This window comes from Pleurodeles waltl, chromosome 10, assembly GCF_031143425.1.
Source record: "Pleurodeles waltl isolate 20211129_DDA chromosome 10, aPleWal1.hap1.20221129, whole genome shotgun sequence".
In the NCBI taxonomy this organism is placed as follows: domain Eukaryota; kingdom Metazoa; phylum Chordata; class Amphibia; order Caudata; family Salamandridae; genus Pleurodeles; species Pleurodeles waltl.
In genome coordinates, this window is record NC_090449.1 from 292,378,598 (window position 1) to 292,400,315 (window position 21,718).

At 46.2% G+C, this 21,718-nt stretch overlaps 1 protein-coding gene across 4 annotated transcripts in view; it reads right to left on the minus strand.

The window, feature by feature from the left end:
* PARN (poly(A)-specific ribonuclease) overlaps window positions 1-21,718 on the minus strand; it is a 690,538-nt gene that overhangs the window by 294,726 nt on the left and 374,094 nt on the right. For all 4 annotated transcript variants that reach the window (XM_069210428.1, XM_069210424.1, XM_069210427.1 and 1 more), the window contains exon 20: window positions 9,734-9,820. In XM_069210428.1, coding sequence (XP_069066529.1) covers window positions 9,734-9,820 — 87 coding nt within the window. The remainder of the gene's footprint in view (window positions 1-9,733; window positions 9,821-21,718) is intronic.

The following is a 21,718-nucleotide window of genomic DNA, read 5'->3' on the forward strand; positions in this document are numbered from 1 at the left end:
CTCTGTACCTCGAAGAGGCCGTAAGACTGAGTTCCACCATGAATATCTCTAAAGCGGCGTAAAGCAGAGTCGGCATACACGCTAAATATGGAGATGCCATCAAGTAAAGATGTCTGCACAACTTCTGGGAAGTTGGAGGAACGCAACCATGCCCCTCGTCACAGAGCTACAGAAGAAGCTGTAATCCTTCCAAGAGAATCTGTGGTATCCATACCACAGATGATGCTAAGCTTGGCCACCTGCTGACCGCCCCATACAAAAGGCGTTAAAGATTTTGTGGCCTCATCAGGCAGAGAAGGTAATATGTGCTCTACCGAGTCCCACAAAACGTTGGAGAAGTGAGCAAGGACACAGGAAGTACTGACTGAACGCAAGGCAAAACTAAATGAAACGAAAATCTGACTACCAGAAGCATCCAGCTGTCTGGCTTCTCGCTCTGGCGGGACAGGAGGAACCAGCATAAAACTGCAGCCAAAGCAATTTGCACCACAAAGCTTTAAGTGGTTGGATGCCGCCGGAGGCTGGCCAGTGTCTATATGAGATAGAGAAATCCAGAGGAAGACCAGATACCAGCAGGGACTAAACTCCCAGGAGGATATCATTAAGAGCCTCATAATAAGGAGGGGGGACCGGCTCTACAGAAGACTGATCAGGATGTTCGACATCAAGTGAAGTGTCTGTGGACAATTGCACAGTAGGAAATTGTAAGGGTCACACTTCCAACATATGCTTTAACATATCTGGCAAGAGCAGAACTAGCCTCTGAAGCCAACCCAGGGAATGACAGAAGGCTGGACGCCAAAAGTGGAGTCAGGTGCAAAAGATGGAAGCCAATCGGATTCTGGAGACGAAGTCGAGGGGCCCAACAGGCTCAGAGGATGAAGCCGCCGGTGAGGATCCCGTCAGTGCCCGCCATCTCTTTAGAGCCTAAAGGCACGCCAGAGGGAGAGGAAGGCCCCAAAACAGCATGCAAGATCGAGTAATAGTCCCACATCTGGGCCAGAGTCACCCTGGTGCGGGTGTAAAACAGAAGACACATGATACATAGACTCGTCCTCAGAGGAACAGGATTAGCTGCGTGTGGGCGGTGCAGCTGGAGGACACGACTGACCATGAGCGACGCTCACAGTGAGACATCGCAGGATGTGGAGATGAAGGAGCCGTACATGAGCGACTCCAAGAATGGTCGCTATGATGAGTTGTGGAAGAAGGACTACAACGACCCATGGGAGTCCTGTGTAGACTGCAACACCCACACCACCAGGAGCTTCATCCGCCTCTCCTGCAACACCTTAGGCCCCAACTGTTGACAGGCGTTGCACTCTTCGGTGTCGTGATGGGTGCTTAAGCACAACATACAAACAGATTGGAGGTCGGTGACTGACATTTGTCGAGCATAGGACCCACAAGGCTTAAAACCAGAAGGCATAAACAGGGAAGGCTAAAAATGGCAAGAGGTAACTGCTTCTCCGGATCCGCGTAGCTGCGTGGAAAAGAAATGGACGCCAGCGCTTTGGGGGAGGGATTATATGGACTCCGCCGACGACATATCCGGAGGACGATATGGAGTCGCATCACAACCTCTACCGACACGCAGAGGTACTGCTGTAAATATTTCCCCTGATCCAGTTTGGTGCCTGGGGAGAATTCTGAGGTAAGGAATATGCGGCTAGATGTCTATCAGATATTGTATTACTGATGACCTGCCAGAACTTTTTGGTGGAGGTGCATTCCATTAGCATGTGTTTTAAGGCTCCTGTTTCCTTCTCACAGCTCCAGAATGCGTCGGATCAGAGACTTAGTTAATAAAGTTTGGCCGGAGTCCAGTGTTCCACATTGGCAATCCAGTATCTGCTTTGTGCTAGAGATGAGGTTATTATGCTGGAAGTGAGGTTACTCCATGTAGATGGCCAGTCCGGTGAAACCTTTGGACTGTTGTTGGAGCATGATAGTAGTTTCATCTTGTGTTAATTTAGTGAGGTTTTTGTGGAGGATACAAGGGAATACTGTTTGGAAGCCAGGTGACCGCCTTTGGTAAATTCTTCTAATGTGTGTTGGGTAGGCGGTGGGAGGGGGTTGGATGTTTATTTTTTGGCTATCATTGATTTTATTTAAATAGTAAAAGTCTAGGTCAAATTTGTCTTTAATTTGAGAGAATGGTATGGGTTTTGAGGGGGGTGTCGATCTCACCAGGAGAATATCTTTTTCTGGCCGTTTCTCTATACACAGCGTTCTCACTTCTAGTTTTAAGTTTTCATTGTGCCATAGAGAGGCTAGACATGTTTTTAATTTTGTTGGGCAGTCTGTTAATTTTTCCAGAGTGCCTGTGCTGGATAGAATGTTTATAGAGTGATGTGTTTTTTTTTTTTTTTTGATGGTTAGAAACAAAGTGAGTGATAAGGGTTTAGTGAGGGCAGTTTCAATAGCGAGCCATGGCAGTAAGAGGTTGGTGGTTGCTAGGAGCCAGTGGTACCCCTGTTTTGCTAGGAAGGCATGGTGGTTATCTCTGATAGTCTGGTAAATTTAGCCCACCAAGTTTTTTTTATTTTTATTAGAAAGTCTGTTTCTTTAGGGCAATTCAGGGCTTTTTAGACTTTGAGGACTTCGGTAAGTAACATGTATATTTTAGTTTTAAAAAAGGTGTTTGAGAGGTATAAGGGTGGTAGGTTGATTAAAACCTTAATGAGGGAGTAATCCTCATCTTGATAGATTCTATTCTACACCACAAAGCAATGAACCTGGCTGACCGTTTATCTAAGCTATCTTTGATGTTATCTAGTGTCTTTTCCTCGTTGAGATCGATGGAGTCTTTAAGGTTAGGCGTGAACCATATACCCAGGCATTTCATTTCCTCTGGGGCCCAATTTAGTCATTAGGGGCTGATGTGTGAGCTGCTGCAGTACACATTGAGAGGAAGAACCCCTGTCTTTTCCATGTTGAGGCAGTAGTCTGACATCTTAGAGTAGTCGTTGATGGTGGATATGATGTGCAGCAAGGCTGAGCCTGCATAGGTGGCAAAAAGGAGAAGGTCATCCACATAGGCGGCTAGTTTTTGTGGACTGGATGAGAAAATGATACCAGAGATGAATGGATTGTCTTTGATCCATGTAAGTAGGGGGTTCTAGCATTAGTAGGGGAGAGAGAGGGCACCCTTGTCTGGGTCCTTGTTGGAGGTAAAAGAGATTAGACAATTTTCCATTGATGTTTATTCAAGCTTTCAGTTCTTTGTATAGAGCAAGGATTATTTTTGAGAGAGGGCCAAAGTTGACAAAGGTGAGTGAGGCTTGAAGGAACGTCTATGATACCTTACCAAAGGCCTTCTCTGCATCTAGTGCTATTGCACAGGTTGGTTGGTGCAGGAGTTTGCCTATTTCAATTACACAGCTAAAAAGTCTGAGATTATCCACGCTGAATCTTAATTTGACAAATCCGGAATGGGAGGGATGTATTATGTTTTTGGGAATGGGCTCTATTCTGAGGGCTAGGATCTCTGCATATATTTTGCAGTCTGTTTATAAGGGATATGGGTCAGTAGTTCTTGGGATTGGATGGAACTTTCCCTTCTTTAGGTATAACAATTATGGATGCCTCCGCGGCTGAGCCCTGGAGGAGAAGTGGGCGAAAAAGTCTAAGGGAGTGATTGGGGAGGTACCCCAAGATTGATAGAATGACGCCGGGAAGCTGTCTAGGTCCAGAGCCTTTTTGGCTTTCATTGTTTTGATCTCAATTATAATTTCTTTGTGAGAAATCAGTGGTTCTAGTGATTCCTTTGTTGATTTATCTATCTTAGTTACATTAATTTCATAGAGGTAGTTTAGGCATATGACAAGATGTGTTATTACTTTTTGAATAGAGGATATGGTAATATTTTTCTAAGGTATTTAGGCTGTCCTTATTTGTCGATGTGACGCCTTGTTAGTTGGGTATAGAGGTTATTCTTATCTTCTGACAGGTCTGTTTTAAATAACACGCAAGTATTTTGCCAGTGTTATTACGTCCACAGAAGTTGATGCCTTTGTATTTTTAGACTATTAAGTGGGCTTTGTTACTCAGAATCTCATTGTATTCATGCTTGAGTTTAATAAGATTGTTTAATTGAGTTATCTTTGGTGAGTTTGAGATCTTTCTCTAATGCTTTTATTTTTAGTTCTAGTTGGTCTAAGGTTGTGCTGTCTAGGCTGTTTTTCTTGACACAAGTTTAATCATGTGCCCTTGGATAGTGCATTTCAGGGCGTCCCAGATTTGTGCTATACTATGCATTGTCGGCTCAGTTCATCCGCTCTGGCATGAAGCTCGCCAGATGTTGAACCACCGGGGAAATGCCCTGTTCCAGCCACATTCAGAAGCACAGAACCTCTCCGCAAACGAGTTCATGACCCCACCCTGCCCTGCTTGTTGCAATACCACATGGCGGTGGTGTTGTCAGTGTAAACCTGCACTACCATCCCTTTGAGAGAGGGAAGAAATGCTTTCAATACTAGCCTGATCGCCTGGAGCTCCAACAGGTTGATGTGGAGTCCGGTCTCCACTGGAGACCAGATGCCTCCGATCATGGCCTCTCCCAGGGGGCTACACCATCCCAGGAGTGACACATCTATCACTACTGTCAGATCTTGATGGGAAAGGGAGATGGATCTGCCTCTAGCCCAATCTGAGAGGGAGTCAGGTGTGACTTCAACATATTTGTACTGAACCCCAGCGAATGCAGGAGGCCCGCCGTAGTCTGGAGGTGGGAGAAGACAGCCTGGGGCGATCACGCCTTCAGCCAGTTGTTAAGATTGACGGGGGGGGACTAAAACCCCTGATCTGCGCAGATGAGCTGCAACCATCACCTCGGTTAACACTCGAGGGGCGCTGGTGAGGCATCAGACTGTAGTGGGAATAGGAACCACGACCTACTTCTGGCACAGGAACCCTCTTTAAGACACCCTTGGCCAAGAGCCATTAAAGAACTGACGTCAGCGGTCCAGGGTGGTGCCTACCTAGGACCCGCAACGTCATCTGGCACCGACAACACCGATGGACGAGGAGCTGATGGATGCTACCTAACGGCACGCAGGGGTACTTCTCACGAAAATATCTGGATCCAGCCTGATGCTGAGGGGAAAAAACAAGTTAAATAATCTGCAACTAGAAGTCTACCAAATTTTGCTATTTACTCTCTCTAGTTCCTGTATTTCGAGTCATTTCAACCATTCCTTCAAAAATCATTCACAGGTTATTTTCCACACACTGCAGTAAGGTTTCCAAAGAACATTCAAAGACATTTTGGTCCTGGCAGCCTACTTGAAAATGACCAGAGGAGGGTCATAGGAAAAAAGCAACATGAAGGGACATGTTTGAGCACCAAGACACTTTCAAAGTGATTGATATACTATATTAAGGGATGCATAGAGTAAAAAAAATGGTTGAGATCAAACCACTAAACAAGTTACACCTTGAAGAAGAATGTCAATACCTTCTCGAATTTAAGATGGCCAGGCAAAGCTGCAAGAGATTCATGTGCAAAATAGAATGCACACAGAGGAACCATGTACCATAGGTTAGAGGTAGGCCACGAAGAGAGCTGCAGTCTTCTTTCCTTTCTCTTAGATAAGGAGAGGAAAGTGATTTGAAAAGGGGTTGTATGTGCTGGGTGATTCTGCCCACTGCCTTCCAAACCCCTTGCCTAATGAGCAACGTGGGGATCCCCCTTGGGAGCTGTGGCCCCAATGCAGAATTCCCTCTGAAACTGGCAAAAATGTTTCCTATGAAACTCGAAGTAGAAGGATCTTGAGAAAGGGCAGTTGTATCCAGTAGCTCTAGCAACTCCACAAGGCTGCACTCTTGTTGGTCAGACATCTCAGAGGATCAGGAGGACAAAGTATGAGTGGGAATTGGAGGGGTCAGGTACTGACAGCTGCTGGGAGGGACACAATCATCTCCTGGGATAACCTGAGATGAAAATGATGCAACTTAGCCTTCGGACAGAAGAGAGGATGACGAAGGATATCTACACTGGGATCACCCTGCAGGCTAACACATACTACTAGTTTAACCACGTCGCATACCTCAGTATATGCTATATCGAAGATCAAGGGGTACTGCCACCCAAGTGCATGTAGAATGATGAAGATCAGGCAGAACCTACTCTGTCCATCACAAGTTACTTATGAGCCATCACAAGAAGTACTGAAAACACCATGTGTCTATTTAACCTGCTAATTTTTAATCCAGATGGGCTTTTGAAAGGACCCAAAAACCTACACTTAGAGGTGGAACAATGGACAAGAGGGGTAAGACGAGGCTTCAATCATTTAGGCAACAGCTGTAAGAACAATTGCAGAAATCTCAACACATAGCATGGAAACTGAAATAAACAGACTCACCTTAGGCCAAAGCTTTCAAACCACAACCCAATTTTTAGTATGACAAACTTTTTTGACCCACCTAGCTTTAATGGGTGTGAGGTGGTCAATATTTTTAATGTAACTGAAGCATCTTGTGGTTGCCCACTGTGATTTACAGACAGCACATTTTCTAGTGAAATGGCCACTGAATTTGCCGACATACAATTTTACTGATAAAATTATATTGCACTTAAATCTGTGGAGATCGGGTTTCAGTGAATATTTATCATTTGTGAATCACCAAGTAATGTGTTTTGATTTGTTTTTATGCTATTAAATCTTCGTTTCCATCACACTTGAGGATTACCAAAAACTGTTCTTCTGTTTTGCTTTCCCAACTGCTTAATGTGTACAGTTCATTTACAGGTACTTACATTTTGAGTGTTACAAAAAAAACTACATTATACAGCCTTTCCATTCACACTTCCCGCACCCAAGCAAGACTAACATAATTCAGTTTACTTTTCTTTCTCTGAATGCAAAGTGAGAGGAGTTTATAAACACCAGTCCCTCACAGTTTGACAAATGCCACCTTAGTCACAACCTGCAAGTCCTAGGCATCCAAGGGCTGGAGTGTGACAACCTATGGGCTACATAGTTTAACTGTTCCAGAAAGACTTTCCCCAAAAACGCTGAATGAGATACAGATGTTTTTACTTTCTGTTCTTGGTTTTTCTAGGGAGGAAGAGCTACTGGCTCTCCTTAGTGGCTGTAACTGACAGTCAGAGGGCAACAACCCTCTTCTGCAGTGGAGTGAGGCACTGGCTCTTGCTGAAGTCAAGATGTGTTCTAGGAAGAGGGTGGGAAATAGGAGTTATGGCATGTGGGAGTGCAGGGTTGGCTTGGGGCTTAGGTGGGTGATGTGGAAGGGATGGGGTAACTAGGCAAAACAAATAAAGATATACTTAACAGACTGCAAACCTGTTTCTTTAATGGCTTATGACGTGATGAGTTGTTATTGTTGACAGACAAAATAGGAGGTAGATTGGTCCACATTCTGGCCTGAAATGGGAATGGTTTGAGATTCTAGACCAAAATTAGAACTGAACAAAAGATGCTGCAATATACTGAGACAGAAATCATGAGTCTCCCGAAACCACCTCTTACTTGAGCAAAATACTTGAACAAAACAATGAAAGCTTAAGTGTCTAGTTCTCACGTTTTAGGTGCCACGAAACAAGATGCTCCTGTAAAAAGGATTGCCATATTAAGAATAATGCATGGCAATGATGTCAGAAAAAAGAAGATAAGAGAAAGTGAGTGATAGCTGGTAACAGTCAAACCTATGTGCAATTTATAGAAATATGTAGGTGATCCTCGTATGTTTCTCTATAACTGTTGGAGCTTACACAGTGGCAAACCCCATTAGCTCTTTGTGGGGATATCAGTTTACCCTTAGCAACCACTCCTGATAGAACTAGAGTGGATAATAGTAATAGAAAGTGCTGCTTGTGGGCTGATTTTCCGCACATCATGAAATATTTTGGTTTGGAGGAAAGTTATTGTGTTTGTCAAGCACTGACACTTGGTTTTAGGTATTTTGTTATAATAATCGTTCAAGACTTTGAGATATGTACTACTATGGATTTACATTTGAGGGTTGTCTCAGATCATAATCCTTTTGTATTAGAATGATCTCAAACATTTTTTGCCAAAGGAGTTTCTTCCTCAAGGATGGACATTTGATAGGGCTTTGTTGTAGGATCAACAACAGTGATTATTTATATAAAGGGGTAATAGGTTTTTATCTCAGGTAATGATAGTACTGAATCTATTAGTGTGGCCTGGGGTGTCCTAAAGGCAGCAATAGATGTGAAAACACTGAACTATACCATACAAAGGTATATTCGAGCCAGCTAGAAAGCAGAACATCTATGTATTCTTCTTACTTTAGAGTTGGGGCATGATCTACTGTTTCAGGACAATGTTCCTGCTGTACCAGAAGGGAAAGTATATAACCATCTCCTCACTATTAGAATGTTGGGCAAATCATATGTGAAGGCCACTTGCACCTATCCGTCTCAAAGCCTTTGAAATCAGTTCCCAGCTAAGATTCACTCAAGGCTCTAGGTTCAAACTTCGATGTCTCAACTTAGCAAGGCAATTCAAACTTTTCACGTGGGGTATAGCGGCTGGTCCTCACTATACCTTCCAAGCTCTACATAGCTTTGTCCACTTGAATCAGTCCTCCTTTTCCTTCCAAGAATAATTCTCTCAGGGATAGCTTGCCAGTGCACTTCCTCTGGAAAGAACCATCTATTGCTAAACTTGTGAGGGAAAAATGAGGATCCAAGGCTCATCCTTACTTCCAATTCTAGGATTTAGTCAAGGATTTAAGCGAACAGACTGGCCAACCCGATAGTGCTTTCAGTTGACCCAGAGTCTGCACTATCAAATCAAAATAAAATATTTTTGGGATTAATCTCTGTTGTCTGTTTACTTCAGATGACCCATCAACCCCCATCACACTAACATTGTTTTATTGCCTTCACAGGTATTAAAACAGAGGGTGGGGGCATAAGATTAAAAGGTTAGAGGACCCATTATGAAAAGCACATGAAAAGAGGAGGCAAGCAGATTAAGTTTGTTAATTCCATATTCAGGAGACGGTGCAAATCCATCAGTCAAGCAGTTTCCATCACCTCGGTCATGTAACATAATTGGCAAATGTGCGCTACTACAATTCATAAGACTTACCCATGCAAATCTAAAAAATATATCAATTTCAGCACGACAACACTCAAGTAGCTAGCAATGAAAATCAGCCAGTTAAGCTTGTCTAGTCAAGGAAATGTATCAATACATGAAACACTTTAAGATAACTCAAAGGTACCAAACTGTAAAGATCATTGATCATTTCTAGTACTTAAAACACTGCTTCGAAACTTGCCTAAAGCATCAATGTTAAAGGACAAAAACACATTACCTCTGTGAAAAAGTAATTGCAAATATGGTTCCAAAATATTGGCCTGATTTATTGTATGGCGTTATAGGTTACTCTGTCACAATGGTGACATATCCCACCTGCCCATATATAAATCCCATAGTATATAAATGGGGTTTATATTTTGGCGGGCGGAATATCCGTGACAGTTGTGACAGTAACCCCTTAGCCAAACTAAATCAGTCCAAGTCTTTTGCTCAACTACTCCACGCTTATCAGTAACAAAATGTCAGCTGGGTAAAGAAATATAAGCAATGTAACCTTCTAAGAGTCGGGAGGGTATCAGATGTTTAGACTACAAATTACATGAGTACTGGGATTTGTGAACAGATTTTAACTAGAAGCTTTAAATTATTACCAAAATTGATCAAAAACCATAATAGGTATTCTCGTGACTTACCAAAAGCACTGAAGAGTTGGTACAAATCACTAGTCTTCCATTCTCTTGGAAATGAAACGTGAAGAACATGGTCTCGTTTTGGTTGCACTAGTAAACAAAACAAAATTCTGAACTGCAACAAAGGTCTGGCTTGACTTGGAACATGGTATAAAGTACAACATAACCTTGAGTATAATTCACACTAGTTAAAAACAATCTCTCGAAAAAGTGACAAATTGTAAGTATAATCTTTATACCACAAGGCATGGACACTCTACATTGATAAAGTTATTTAAAGAAGATTGAATGCGTGCAGAAAATACGTTTTTTAATATTTTGCCATGTAAAGTTAAAAAGAACCCTTATGCACATGTAACATAATTGTGATAAAATAAAGATGGCCTTTACAGTGCAGAACACACTGTACACCATAAGCAGTAGTCTCAGAATTGTACAACTGCCACTTTAGAACTTATTTGAACTAGGTTAAGTCCCTATGTCTATGCTTTCCCAACTAGCACAGCAAAAGGCTTTAATTAGTTCAAAATGCAATGGCGTGGTTGATTTAGAATCTTCTGCGTAGAAGACCATTTGGCACACACTTTCTTTTTCACGCTGGCTTCCGGAGCAGCAAAGATGCATTACTAAGGCCTTTAGCATTGCACTATGGTGCTATCTAATATAGGCCCTTTTTAACTCGGAAGTAAAGTGAACCCATGAAAGCTGGAGCACACTCCTAATTCATCGTCCTCAAATCTCGTGTTGGTTTCTACTAAGTGGAGCGGGACTTTCGGGTGGCTTATCAAACTTTTACTTATGTGTCTGCACAATTTGGAACTCGTTGCTTGCGCCTCAAATTTACTTCTTCGTATGCTCTCTTAAGGTAAGATCTGAAAACTTGGTTGTTAACAATGCTCTAACTCTCCTCTACCCCACTGTTTCTATCTTTGCAGAACCACGTGCTGAGCAACACTGAAATTTAAAGGTGTTATCTATTCATTCATGAATGTTTATCAACTGATGTGAGCTGGCCCATACAGCAACTCGGGTAACAAGCACAGGCGAAACCAACAGGTCTTGCCTTTTAGCCAGTGAATTTTGATGATTCTGTAGCATCGGCAAAAATTCCTAGTTTTTATTTGTTTTTGTGTTTTTTTTTTTTTAAGTAGAGCACTGACAGAAGTGTATATGTATCATGACATTAAGGAGCCTAGCAGGATGGCATCACCATGTACATATGCATCATACGGCATGACACATCCACCATTCTGCATATTTTTTATTTACCATTCTAGGACTGAAGACGCTACTTGGAGCAGTAAGTTAAAAAAAAAAAAAAAAAAGAAGAAATCCAAACATGCAGAAAGCGGATTTCAAAATTTGCAAAAATGGAGCAAGCCTGGCACCAAATGGCAGCTGCCAGGCCTGCCAAAACGTAAATTGAAGAAAAATAAAATGTTATTTCGAAACAATAAGGAGGGGGAGCAGAGGAGGAGTGGGTGGGAGCAGTGGATGTGGAGAAATCAACATGTTGGCATATATGGGGGTGGGCAGGGAAGTAAGTAAGGAGCCAAAAGAATAAAAATAGATAAAACCAAAAATCAGAGATCTGGGAGCAGTGGATGAGCTGTGGGGGCTTGAGGGTTAGTGAGCCACAAGGAGCATGCAGGAGGGCAACATCTGAGGTGGGAGGCAGCACATGGAGAGATCAAGGAAACCCTTGCACTCAGTGCTGAAGAAAAGGGGAGAAAAACAGTTCCCTGAATGCAAGTAGTGAAAGGATATGCCATTCAACCATAAGGACGGTAAAGAAGCTATGCTGTAGGAGTGGGACAAACATGACGAAAGAAAGCCATCAAACAATAAGCACGAGTGGCAACAAAAGCCAATTGTATGCAATGGAAAGTCTTTAATTCCACTTAAGTTTCTGGTATGGTCCACAACAGTTATTTCGACAGACAGCTAAAAGGTGGCTGTAGGCGAAATCTAAAAAGGAAGTAATGGATTGACTCAAGAACAGTATTTATACTAATAAAATATAATGCGCCTAACTTTAGTAGTGTGTACCCACAGTTCTGTTTTCCATTTCATTCAGCTGGAAGGCATATCTGTGCCAGAGGGGAAAGGGTCGTAGTTGCCCAGCACAAAAGCAATCTAAAAGCATGTAAGCAAGGGCGCCATCCTCCAGGGTAAAGGCATACCTATCCCTCACCCTCATACATGCCACAAGCTTCGTCATAACTTATTTCATGTTTAACCATCTAAAGCAAAAGTGCTAGCAATAAAGGACCTATGTATGGGCTGGCATATGGGTCCAATGAAGGTGTACTAAGAACTTGGAGCAGGACAACCACCAGAGAGTTACGCACACCTTCCTTCAGACTCACTGAAAGAGTATAAAGGACTTTTAAGCTATGACAGTGAGATTGGAAAACACTTAACTATGTCCCTGAGCCTATCTAAATTATTATTATTATTTTTAACAGTTGCTTGAACTGCCCTTCATATCCAAGACTGGCACCCAAAGACAAATCATTAAAGACAGTGTGTAGAGTATTCCAATAGGGTGGTCGTCAGATTACAAAATGCAGAATGGCATGGTGCACCCCACAACTAGAGGAAGGGGCACTTTTAGTCACGGCACAGGCAGGAGCGGCAGTGAAGATTCTTCGTTGGTGTTATGCCATCTGGACTGGTGATGTCATCAGAAAGCACCAGCTAGATGGGAGCTTTTAAGGGGCCGCAGGGCGGAGGAGTGGCCCCTTTTTCCTCAGTCCCACTCACTTCCGGACAGGATCAAGGATCCTCAGACCTGTAAGAACGTTGGAGTCGCATTGGGACCGAATTCTAGATGGGTCCTTTACTTGGAACAGCATTCGAGAGCTGAGAGTGCAGTGGAGGGACTTCGTGGCTTAGCAGAAATTTGCTGAGTTGGTTGCAACGCCCCCAACCTGGACAAGCTTACATAGGTTACTATAGAGGACCAGAAATAGTTGTTTCCAGAGGTAAGAACATGAGGGGTGATGACCAGGATTATGGTTGCGAGAGCATGTCAACTAAGACTTCGTGGGTGGTACTGGTAGCCTTCAGCAGGGGTGCCTGACCAGCTCACCACCACACTAGTTAACTGCACAAGGGGGGTCTGGAGATCACAGGGACAGGGGTCTAGAATTTTAGGGACTTCAACTACTGTTCTGTTTCTTTCAGAGTTAGTATGGCACCTAAACTCGCACGTCCAGTGGTGGACCACTGAACCACACAGGAGGGAGCTTCACTCGTTTAGGGAATGAGGGAAAGGAGCGCAAACATATGGCACTCATAGGGCACAAAAGTGTGTCTAACGGCCCGGGAAAGGGGCAGTAACTTAAGCCAACGTGTGCCAAATGGCAGAGATGCGTCCTGGCGCAATACAAGGATGGTCTTACAATCTCAGCTGCCTGGGTTGGGAGCCGGCTGCAGACGGTACCCATGACAGAGGGTGAGTTCACCAATAGCCTTGTAGCCCTGTAGTGGAACTCCTAGCTGCTAGGAAAAGAGGGAGACCAGGAATTGGACTGCTATTCATGGACTGACCCCCTTGGCGAGGTGTTGGTTGAGGGGGAATGAGGCTAGCGGGGGGATGGGGGTTGGGAACTAGCCTACTGGTGGTCCTAGACACTTCTGCTCTAACCCAGAGATACCTAGATGTGGATGTTTAAAGGGGCTATGTCTGGTGTCTGGTACCCTGGCAGGGTCAGAGCGCTATGCAGTGCCCTGGTGTTGTGTTAGCATCAAACGGTGCTGCCCAGGAGCGAGGATGGGAGGGGGGTGGGGGGGGATCCTTCCTGGCACATGCCGGTTGGAACGGCTTTCACTAAGTGACTGGGCCTGACAACATGGAAGCTCCACAGAGAGGGATAGGTGGCCGCAGCAGCCTGACAGGTGGGGAAAGGTGTGTTGGCTGGGCATCCTGTTGAGGAGCCGCCAAAGGCAGGCGGGACTGAAGGGGCCTGGAGGCCCTTGTAATTGCCCCTGATGCCACACTACGGTCACTGGCTCACTGACCCTGCCTGCCTCCACCCTGTCCCTGCTGACTGGGGGGGGGGGGGTGGCCCGCACAGCCCCCTACTGCACCTTTGGGGAAACAGCGCACCAGGCCTCAGAGGTCACAGACATCCAGCCCTAAAGCCAGGCATTAATCTGCCAAAAGGATGCCGCAGCCAGAGACTCACCCAGTCCAACAAGACATTTTACATAAAATCCTGGAGGCGACTGAGGAGTCCAAAAACACACTTTGGGGGGAAATGGGGAAGGTGTTGGTGGAACTAAGTCTACTGACAATGGACCACCAAAAACAGAGTGAAAAGTAATGGTAACACTCTGCAGATTTGGAACCCTCACATCAGGCTCTGCAGACCCAACTGACCCACCTTACAGACCGTGTCCTGCGTCTGGAACAACATGCTTAAGATGCAGAAGATCGCAGTCTACGCAACAATATCTGCCTCATTGGACTCCCTCAGGGAGCTGAGGGCACGGACATGGTGGCTTCCCTCAAGCCTTGGCTGCTGTCCATTATGGGCACCCAACAACTCACACTTCTTTGCTCTGGAAAGAGCGCACAGAGTCCCGGCCCGGCATCCAGTGCCTGGGAGTCCGCCTAGGCCAGTGGTGGCTAAGCTCCTACACTAATGGAACCGCAACATACTATTGCAGAAAGTGTGTGAGGCGGGCCTCTTCGTGGTGGAGATAGGGAGAGTCAACATGTTCCCTGATTTTAGGGCGGCAGTGCAGGCAAAGAGGGCGTCTTACATGTAGGTGAAGGTGCTGCACACAGAGGGGATCTGATACTCCCCATTATTTCTTTCAAAATTTAAAATTATGCTCAATGGCCATACACATTTTTGTCAGACCCCTGACGAAGCTTGGCCCTGGCTGGAAACTTACAAACCTGGGGCTGATATACCACAACACAACAGCCTTCATGCGCCCCAATGCTACAGGAGGAGAAAATGCCCGAAAAACCAGTAGCGAGACAATGGAATGACAAAATGTACACCTCAACAAGTGACTCAGGATAAGAAGGCAGCCCTCCAGGCTGCAGCGTCCCTGACGGAATCTGGCCACTCCAATTAAGATAAAAGTGACAACACAGATGTCCCCCGAATCTGACGACATGTCATTCCTAGACTCCGTTGTTAACGCCCTGGATGGTGCACCACTTGTGATGCCTCAAAGAATGACCTTATTTAATTGTCAACATTCCTGTGCCACTTGACTGATCTCACAATAGAAATGGCTCACAGACTAAGTCCGGGCTGGTAGTTATACAGTAGATCCACAGAGAACCTACCCCTGATCATCTACCAGGCCAACCAGAGATATGTTATGAAGCTCACAATTACTACTTTTATTGGTTAGGGTAGTTAGCCGCTGCTGTGCTGCCCTGAAGAAGGGGACTTAGGGTTTACTTGTTGTTATTGTTGCTGCTGCCTGGGTCTGCCTCTGGTACACTGATGCAATGCTTCTGTGATCTTAGGGTGGGTTGGGGACATTCAGATGGGGTGAGGTTCCACCGAGAATACATGGCAGACACATATGGGTCCCTTAAACTGATGACCTGGAATGCCCTGGCTTTGGGCTCACCATCTAAATGCCACAAAATCCTGCAATTCACGGAGACGAGGGGTCCAAATCACCATGTTACAGGAATCCCAGCTTACTAAAGCTGGAGCAGATAATCTCCATAGATGCTGGAGGGGACAATTGTACGTTACAACGTACTCTGCCTACGCAATGGAAGCATTGGTATGGGTTAGAGCAGGAGTGCCCTTTCGAGGCCTCCATGATAGAGGTGGACAAAGATGGACGATATGTGCTGGTGGAGGGGCGACTTAGCACACCTATAGTGTTGGGGAGCATTTATGCCCAAACCAGGATCAACTCCCATTTCTCCATTCCCTTTCTGCTCGAATGTCTCGCTACCCAGACAGTTCCTTTCTTCTGGTGGGGGTTTTAATGGCTACTTGATCCAGAGATGGACCATTCGCTCCCACTGATGCGAGGCACAGCGACCGTTAGGGAGGCGGCATGACTATCAACTTGGTTGTCACAATGGGACATGTAGGACATCTGGCGCATCTAACACCCACTTAGGTGGGGACTATTCATTTTATTCCCACCTTTATCAAGCACACACCAGGATAGACCATAATTTATGCTCTGTGTCCCTCAGCGGTTCGCTCACACAACCAAAATATCTGGGCCACACGTGCCTGACCATAGCCTACTGAGTGCGACGCTGCAAATAGCAGAACAATGCTCCCCCATCCCAACATGGCGTTTGTACTCTGCGTCGATGGAAGACAAAGACTTACAGGACGCATTGCCAAATAAGGTCACAGAGTTCCTCACCTACAACGAAGGAATGTCCTCTAAAGGGGAATTAAATGGGAAACCCTCAAGGTAGTAGTGAGGGGACATTGCCTGAGACAGACAGGCTGTAGGGATTAGAAGAGACCTGGTTTTAGACCTTGCAGCTAACTACATAAATAGGGTATCACCCTGGGCACAGACCCGGATGCCCAAAAACATGTTAGGAGCCCTTGACCTCCACAATGAGGTGATGGAACACCTTTGCTGACAGGATTATAAAACATACACGACTAAGGTGCACAAGTGTAGGAAAGTGCCCTCTTTTCTTCGCATAGGTACCCCTATTTTCTGCCTGTTGTCTGTGTGTTTGACTGTGTCCACTGGGAACCTGCTAACCAGGACCCAGTGGTTATGCTCTCTCCCTTCTAACTTGGTAACTGTACCATTTTCTTCCCACTATTGGAACACTGGTCCTCCCATGTAAGTCCCCAGTACATGATACCCAGGGCATTGGCGTTCCGGGGGATCCCTATGGGCTGCAGCAATTATTCTGCCACCCATAGGGAGCCCTTGCAAAGGGTTCTGCAGGTCTGCCATTGTAGTCTGTGTGAAACGGGTGCATGCACCAGTTTTTACTACATGTCACTGCACTAGGTCACTATAAGTCACCCATATGGTAGGCCCTCTCAGCCCAGAGGGCAGGGTGCAGATACCTGTGTGTGAAGGCACCCCTACACGACCGGAGGTTCCCCCAAAAACTGCAGATCCATTTTACTGGACTTTGTGAGTGCGGGGATGCCATTTTACACGTGTACTGGACATTGGTCACTACCTATGTCCAGCTACATAATGGTAACTCCGAACCTGGGCATGTTTGGTATCAAACATGTCAGAATCTACCCCAATACTGTTGCAAGTATTGGAAGTATGATTCCTTGCACTCTGGGGGCTTCTAAGAGGACCACCAGCATTGCTACCACCAGTCTTACAGGGCTTTCCGGGCAGCCCAAGCTGTTACCACCCCTCAGACAGGTTTCTGCCCTCCTGATGCTTGATCTGATCAAGCCCAGGAAGGCAGAACAAAGGACTTTCTTGGAGAGGGAGGCAACATCCTCTCCCTTTGGAAATAGGTGACTGGCTTTGGAGGGGTAGCCTCCCCAAGCCACTGGTGTGCCTTGAAGGGCACATTTGGTGTCCTCCATGCATAAACCAGGCGACACCGGTTCAGGGACCCCCCCCAGTCCCTGCTTTGGTGTGAAACTAGAAAATAGAAAGGGGAGTGTCCAATCCCCTGTCCATCACCACCCCAGGGGTGGTGCTCAGAGCTCCTCCAGAGGATCCCTGGGTTCTGCCATCTTGTTTCCAAGGTTGGCAGGGAATTCTGGAAGTATCTGAGTGGCCAGGCAGGTGACATCAGTGCCCCCTTCTGATAGGTGCTTACCTGGCTAGGTGTCCAATCCCCCTTTCAGGGCTATTTAGGTTCTCTCTCTCTTGGGTGGGTCCTCAGATTCGGCTTGCAAGACTCCAGCAGGATTCCTCTGCAACCTCCACTTCGACTTCTGGCCACTAGAAGTGCGACTGGACCCTCCAGGAACTGACAACGCTGTAACCCCACAAAGAAAAACTCATCTGCAACTTTGTTTCCAAACTTCTGCCAGCTTTGCAACATTTCCCCAGCCGTGCAACTTCAGAAGACAGCAACTCTTAAGCCTGCACAAGAAGACGGAATCTCCCTTAGAGTAAAGGAGTCACTCCCCTGCATCCACATGCACTTACTGCAACAACAACCAGCTGCATGGATCTCCTCTCATCCTGAGCTGCATGGATCTTGCATCACAGGTGGTGGTCCGGAGAAGTCCTCGTGGTCCTCTATGCCAGCTGTCCAACTTTGTGGAGGTAAGCCCTTGCCTTCCCACGCAGGACAGTACCCCTGTGCACTGTGTCTCTTGCAGCTGCCAAGACTTGTTTGCATCTCCTCCAAGGGATCTTCAGGTGACGTGCAGCACCATTCCCCAGCACTCCTTGCAACGCTCAGCCCTTTGCGTGGTTCTCCTATGGCGTAGGATCCCTTTCTGTAGTGCTGCATGGGCTCCTTCTGCAACTTCTGTGTTCCTGTCCTGTGGGTGCTGCCTCTGCTCCTGTGGAGACTCTGCTACACGGAGGGTCCCCCTCCTGGGTTGAGTCCTCCTGGGCCTTGCTGGTCCCCGGCAGCACCACTTTCCACTAACCACAAGAATTGCTTTGCCAAGGCTTGTAGGTGGAATTCCTGCACCAGCACCTGTCTGCAATCTTCACTCCAGCAAGGGACATCTTTTGCATCCATCAGGAACTCTTCTCTGGCTGCAGTGCTGACCTGTTCTTCCTCAACATCAACCAACCCCTGCAAGTACAGCTGGGTGGGCAGTAGCTCCTACTACTCCTGGACTCCACTGACTTTTGGACTTGGTCCCTTCTGTCCACAGGCCCTCTTCTCCAGGAATCCACTGCTGGTTTCTTGAAGTCTTTTCTGGGTGTCTTCTTTTCTTTTTATTCCTTTTGGGTGGTTTGGGGAAATTCCAGTGATTTACTCCTGCTTTCCTGGTCACTGGGGGGTATTGTGTTACTTACCTCTGTGGTTTTCTAATACCCCCAGGTCCCCTCTACACATTCCACTTACCTAGATGGGGGCCCTGTGTTAGCATTCCATTTTTTTAGTATATGGTTTGGGCTTCCCCTAGGGTCACTGCTTATTGCCATTTGTGTCGTTTTCTAACGTTTTCTATGCCTATTTCTGATTAATAGTGTACATATTTTGTGTATTCCTCCTAAGGGACTATTGCCTTTTAGTAATTTGGGTATTTTGTCACTAAAATAAAGTACCTTTATTTTTGTAACAGTGTGGTTTCTTTCATGTGTGTAAGTGCTGGGTGACTATAGTGGTATTGCATGAGCTTAGCATGTCTCCTAGATAAGCCTTGGCTGCTCATCCACAGCTACCTCTAGAGAACCTGGCTTCTAGAAACTGCCTACACTTCACTAAGAGGGGATACCTGGTATAAGGTATCTTAGGTGCCCACCACACACCAGGCCAGCTTCCTACAACGAGGAAGAGGGTACACCAGGTAAACTCCTAGCCTGGTTGATTTGCCCTAAATGCAGGGGACATGCCCATCAACTGTGATATCCCCAGAGGGCGTACCTCTGTTTCCACACGCATCGAAGTGTTTCGATCCTATTATATGACCCTGTATGTCCTCCCTCTCCCTAAACGGAGCTTCTGGACTCACTGGGCGATTTCCTGGAGGGCCTACAACTGCCGACGATGGCGGAGATGAATAGGAGGCCCTAGGGGCACTGACAGCCAACCAGGAAGTTAGTGCTATCAAATCTGTGGCATCTGGGAAGACCCTGGGTTCAGATGAAATCCCACCAGAATTTTATAAATAGTTCCTAGGAGAACTGTAACCCAAGCCTACAGAAATGCAAGTAGAGGCATATGAGAACGGAGTGCTGCTGCCATCGACTAGAGAAGCCCTAGGGGTACCTCTGTCTAAGAGAAAGAGCACTGATGCGATGTCTCCGACCGCACCCTATGTTGAACACGGAATTTGAAGTGTTCAGCAAGGCCCAGGCCACTAGGTTGTTGCCACACATGCAACTGCTAGTGCTTGACGACCAAAATGGGATTATACCCACCCGCAGCAGATCCCAGAATCTGCAGAGACTACTTGCTCAATAACGATGCACACCTGCCCCACCCCCGCCTCAATGATAGTGTCCGTAGACCTAGAAAAGGCCTTTGACATGGTCGGTTGGGAATTTTTAAGGGCCACAATGCTGCAAATGGGTCCAGTCCTCATTGGATGAGATAGGTCAAACTGCTGTAGAACAACCGTATGGCCAGAGAAAAAAAAAACAGTTGTACAATCTCAAATAGCTATGAAATCTAAAGGGGAACTAGACAGAGGTGACCACTGTCCCCACCCTCTGTCATTCTACATAGCCATGGAACCATTGCCGGCAAAGTTCAGTGTGCCAAGTCAAGCAGGGGGGAATGTTGAAATGAAAGACACCGCACATCATCTCCCTATTTGCAGACAACCTTTTTATCTACCTGAGAAACGGAGATGCCACATTACCCCAGGTGCTCCAACTCTTGGAGGAATTCAGGAGATACTGCTCAGGGCGTTAGACGTGCCCCTGCAAGAGCTACTTTGGGATGGGAAGGAACAACGAGTGGCTCTATCCTCCCTCCGCCTACCCCTGAGGATGGGCACTCATAGTTCCTGACTTTGAACTTTACTGCATGGTGGCCCAATTGAAGTGGCCAGTGTGGTGACTTAATGGGTGGGGTTAGGTTGAAATGGGCCCAGATGGTGAAACCAGACACGGTGATTGCCTTATGGCATGGCTACTTAGACAGAGACAAGGAGATACCAGACTGAATGCATTGGTGACTACTTCCCTGACTGGCGCAAAACCCTTCAGAAAGCACATATAGCTGCACCATATGCGTCGGTAATACCATTAATTGGTCTACCGCACAGGGATCCTTATTCATTCTTTAAAGCTGGGCAAAGAAAACCCTGTAAGCACATAGGCTCACTGACCCTGGGGGGACGGTTATCAGGAGGGTTTGTTGGCACCATTTGATGCCCTGATAGACCGGATGGAATTGTCCCGGGGCAATCTTTGACATACGAGGCCAGGGTGCAGACCCTACAAGAACTCTGGCAGACTGGCTGGGAGACTGCTCCCAAGACTGCTGTTTTTCAGACCATGTTGGGAGTTCGCAGGGGAATTCACATTTGGTCACCTGGATATACCGGGCACTAAATGAGATGGCAGAACAGTGAGTAGGCAGTCTTAGACACAAGTGGGAACTAGATCTAGAAAGGGAATTGTCAGATCCAGAGTGGACTAGGGTCCTTGCCCGCGCTCATAACATATCACACAGCACCCGCCTAAAATAAATACAATACAATTACACCCACAGGAACCATCTCACCCCAAACAGAATTAACCACATATGGGGGACGCTGGGGGCTAGCCCTCATTACCAGTTATTGGACGCAGACTTCTGCCACATGACATGGAGGTGCCCTAACCTGCAACACTATTGGGACAAGATAATCTACAGGATTAATCATACCCTAAACAGCCAACAAGAAGATACACCAGTTCTGTGTCTACTGGGCCTCTTTAAAAGACTGACTCCTAAAGTGGGAAAAGGGGTTCATAGATCTGATCTAAGCTCTGGTCCTAGAATGGAGAAGGGTAGCAATGGCCTGAAATCACAAACTAGGACTGAGGCTAGAAACATGGGTGGCAGACATCACACATTGGGCACGAGCTGAGGAGAGGAGAGAAGAGTTGAGAGGAATTAGGCATAGACCCATAGCACCCCTATGGAAAGAAGTGATTGAGACGTGGGAGACACAATGTGGTTACTGCTAATAGCGAACCATTCGGAACACCCCCTCGGGGTTCACAGAACAAGCTGCAGGGTGAGCCTACATCCCCATAATGTGACAAAAAGGACACCAGCAAATCAGTGATATATGCATAAGTAGCTGATCAGAACCCCATTTCACCCTGCTCCAACCCCCCAACAATCAACCATCCTATCCCCACCAGCCCCTCCCAATACCCCCCACACACAGCTCACACAGA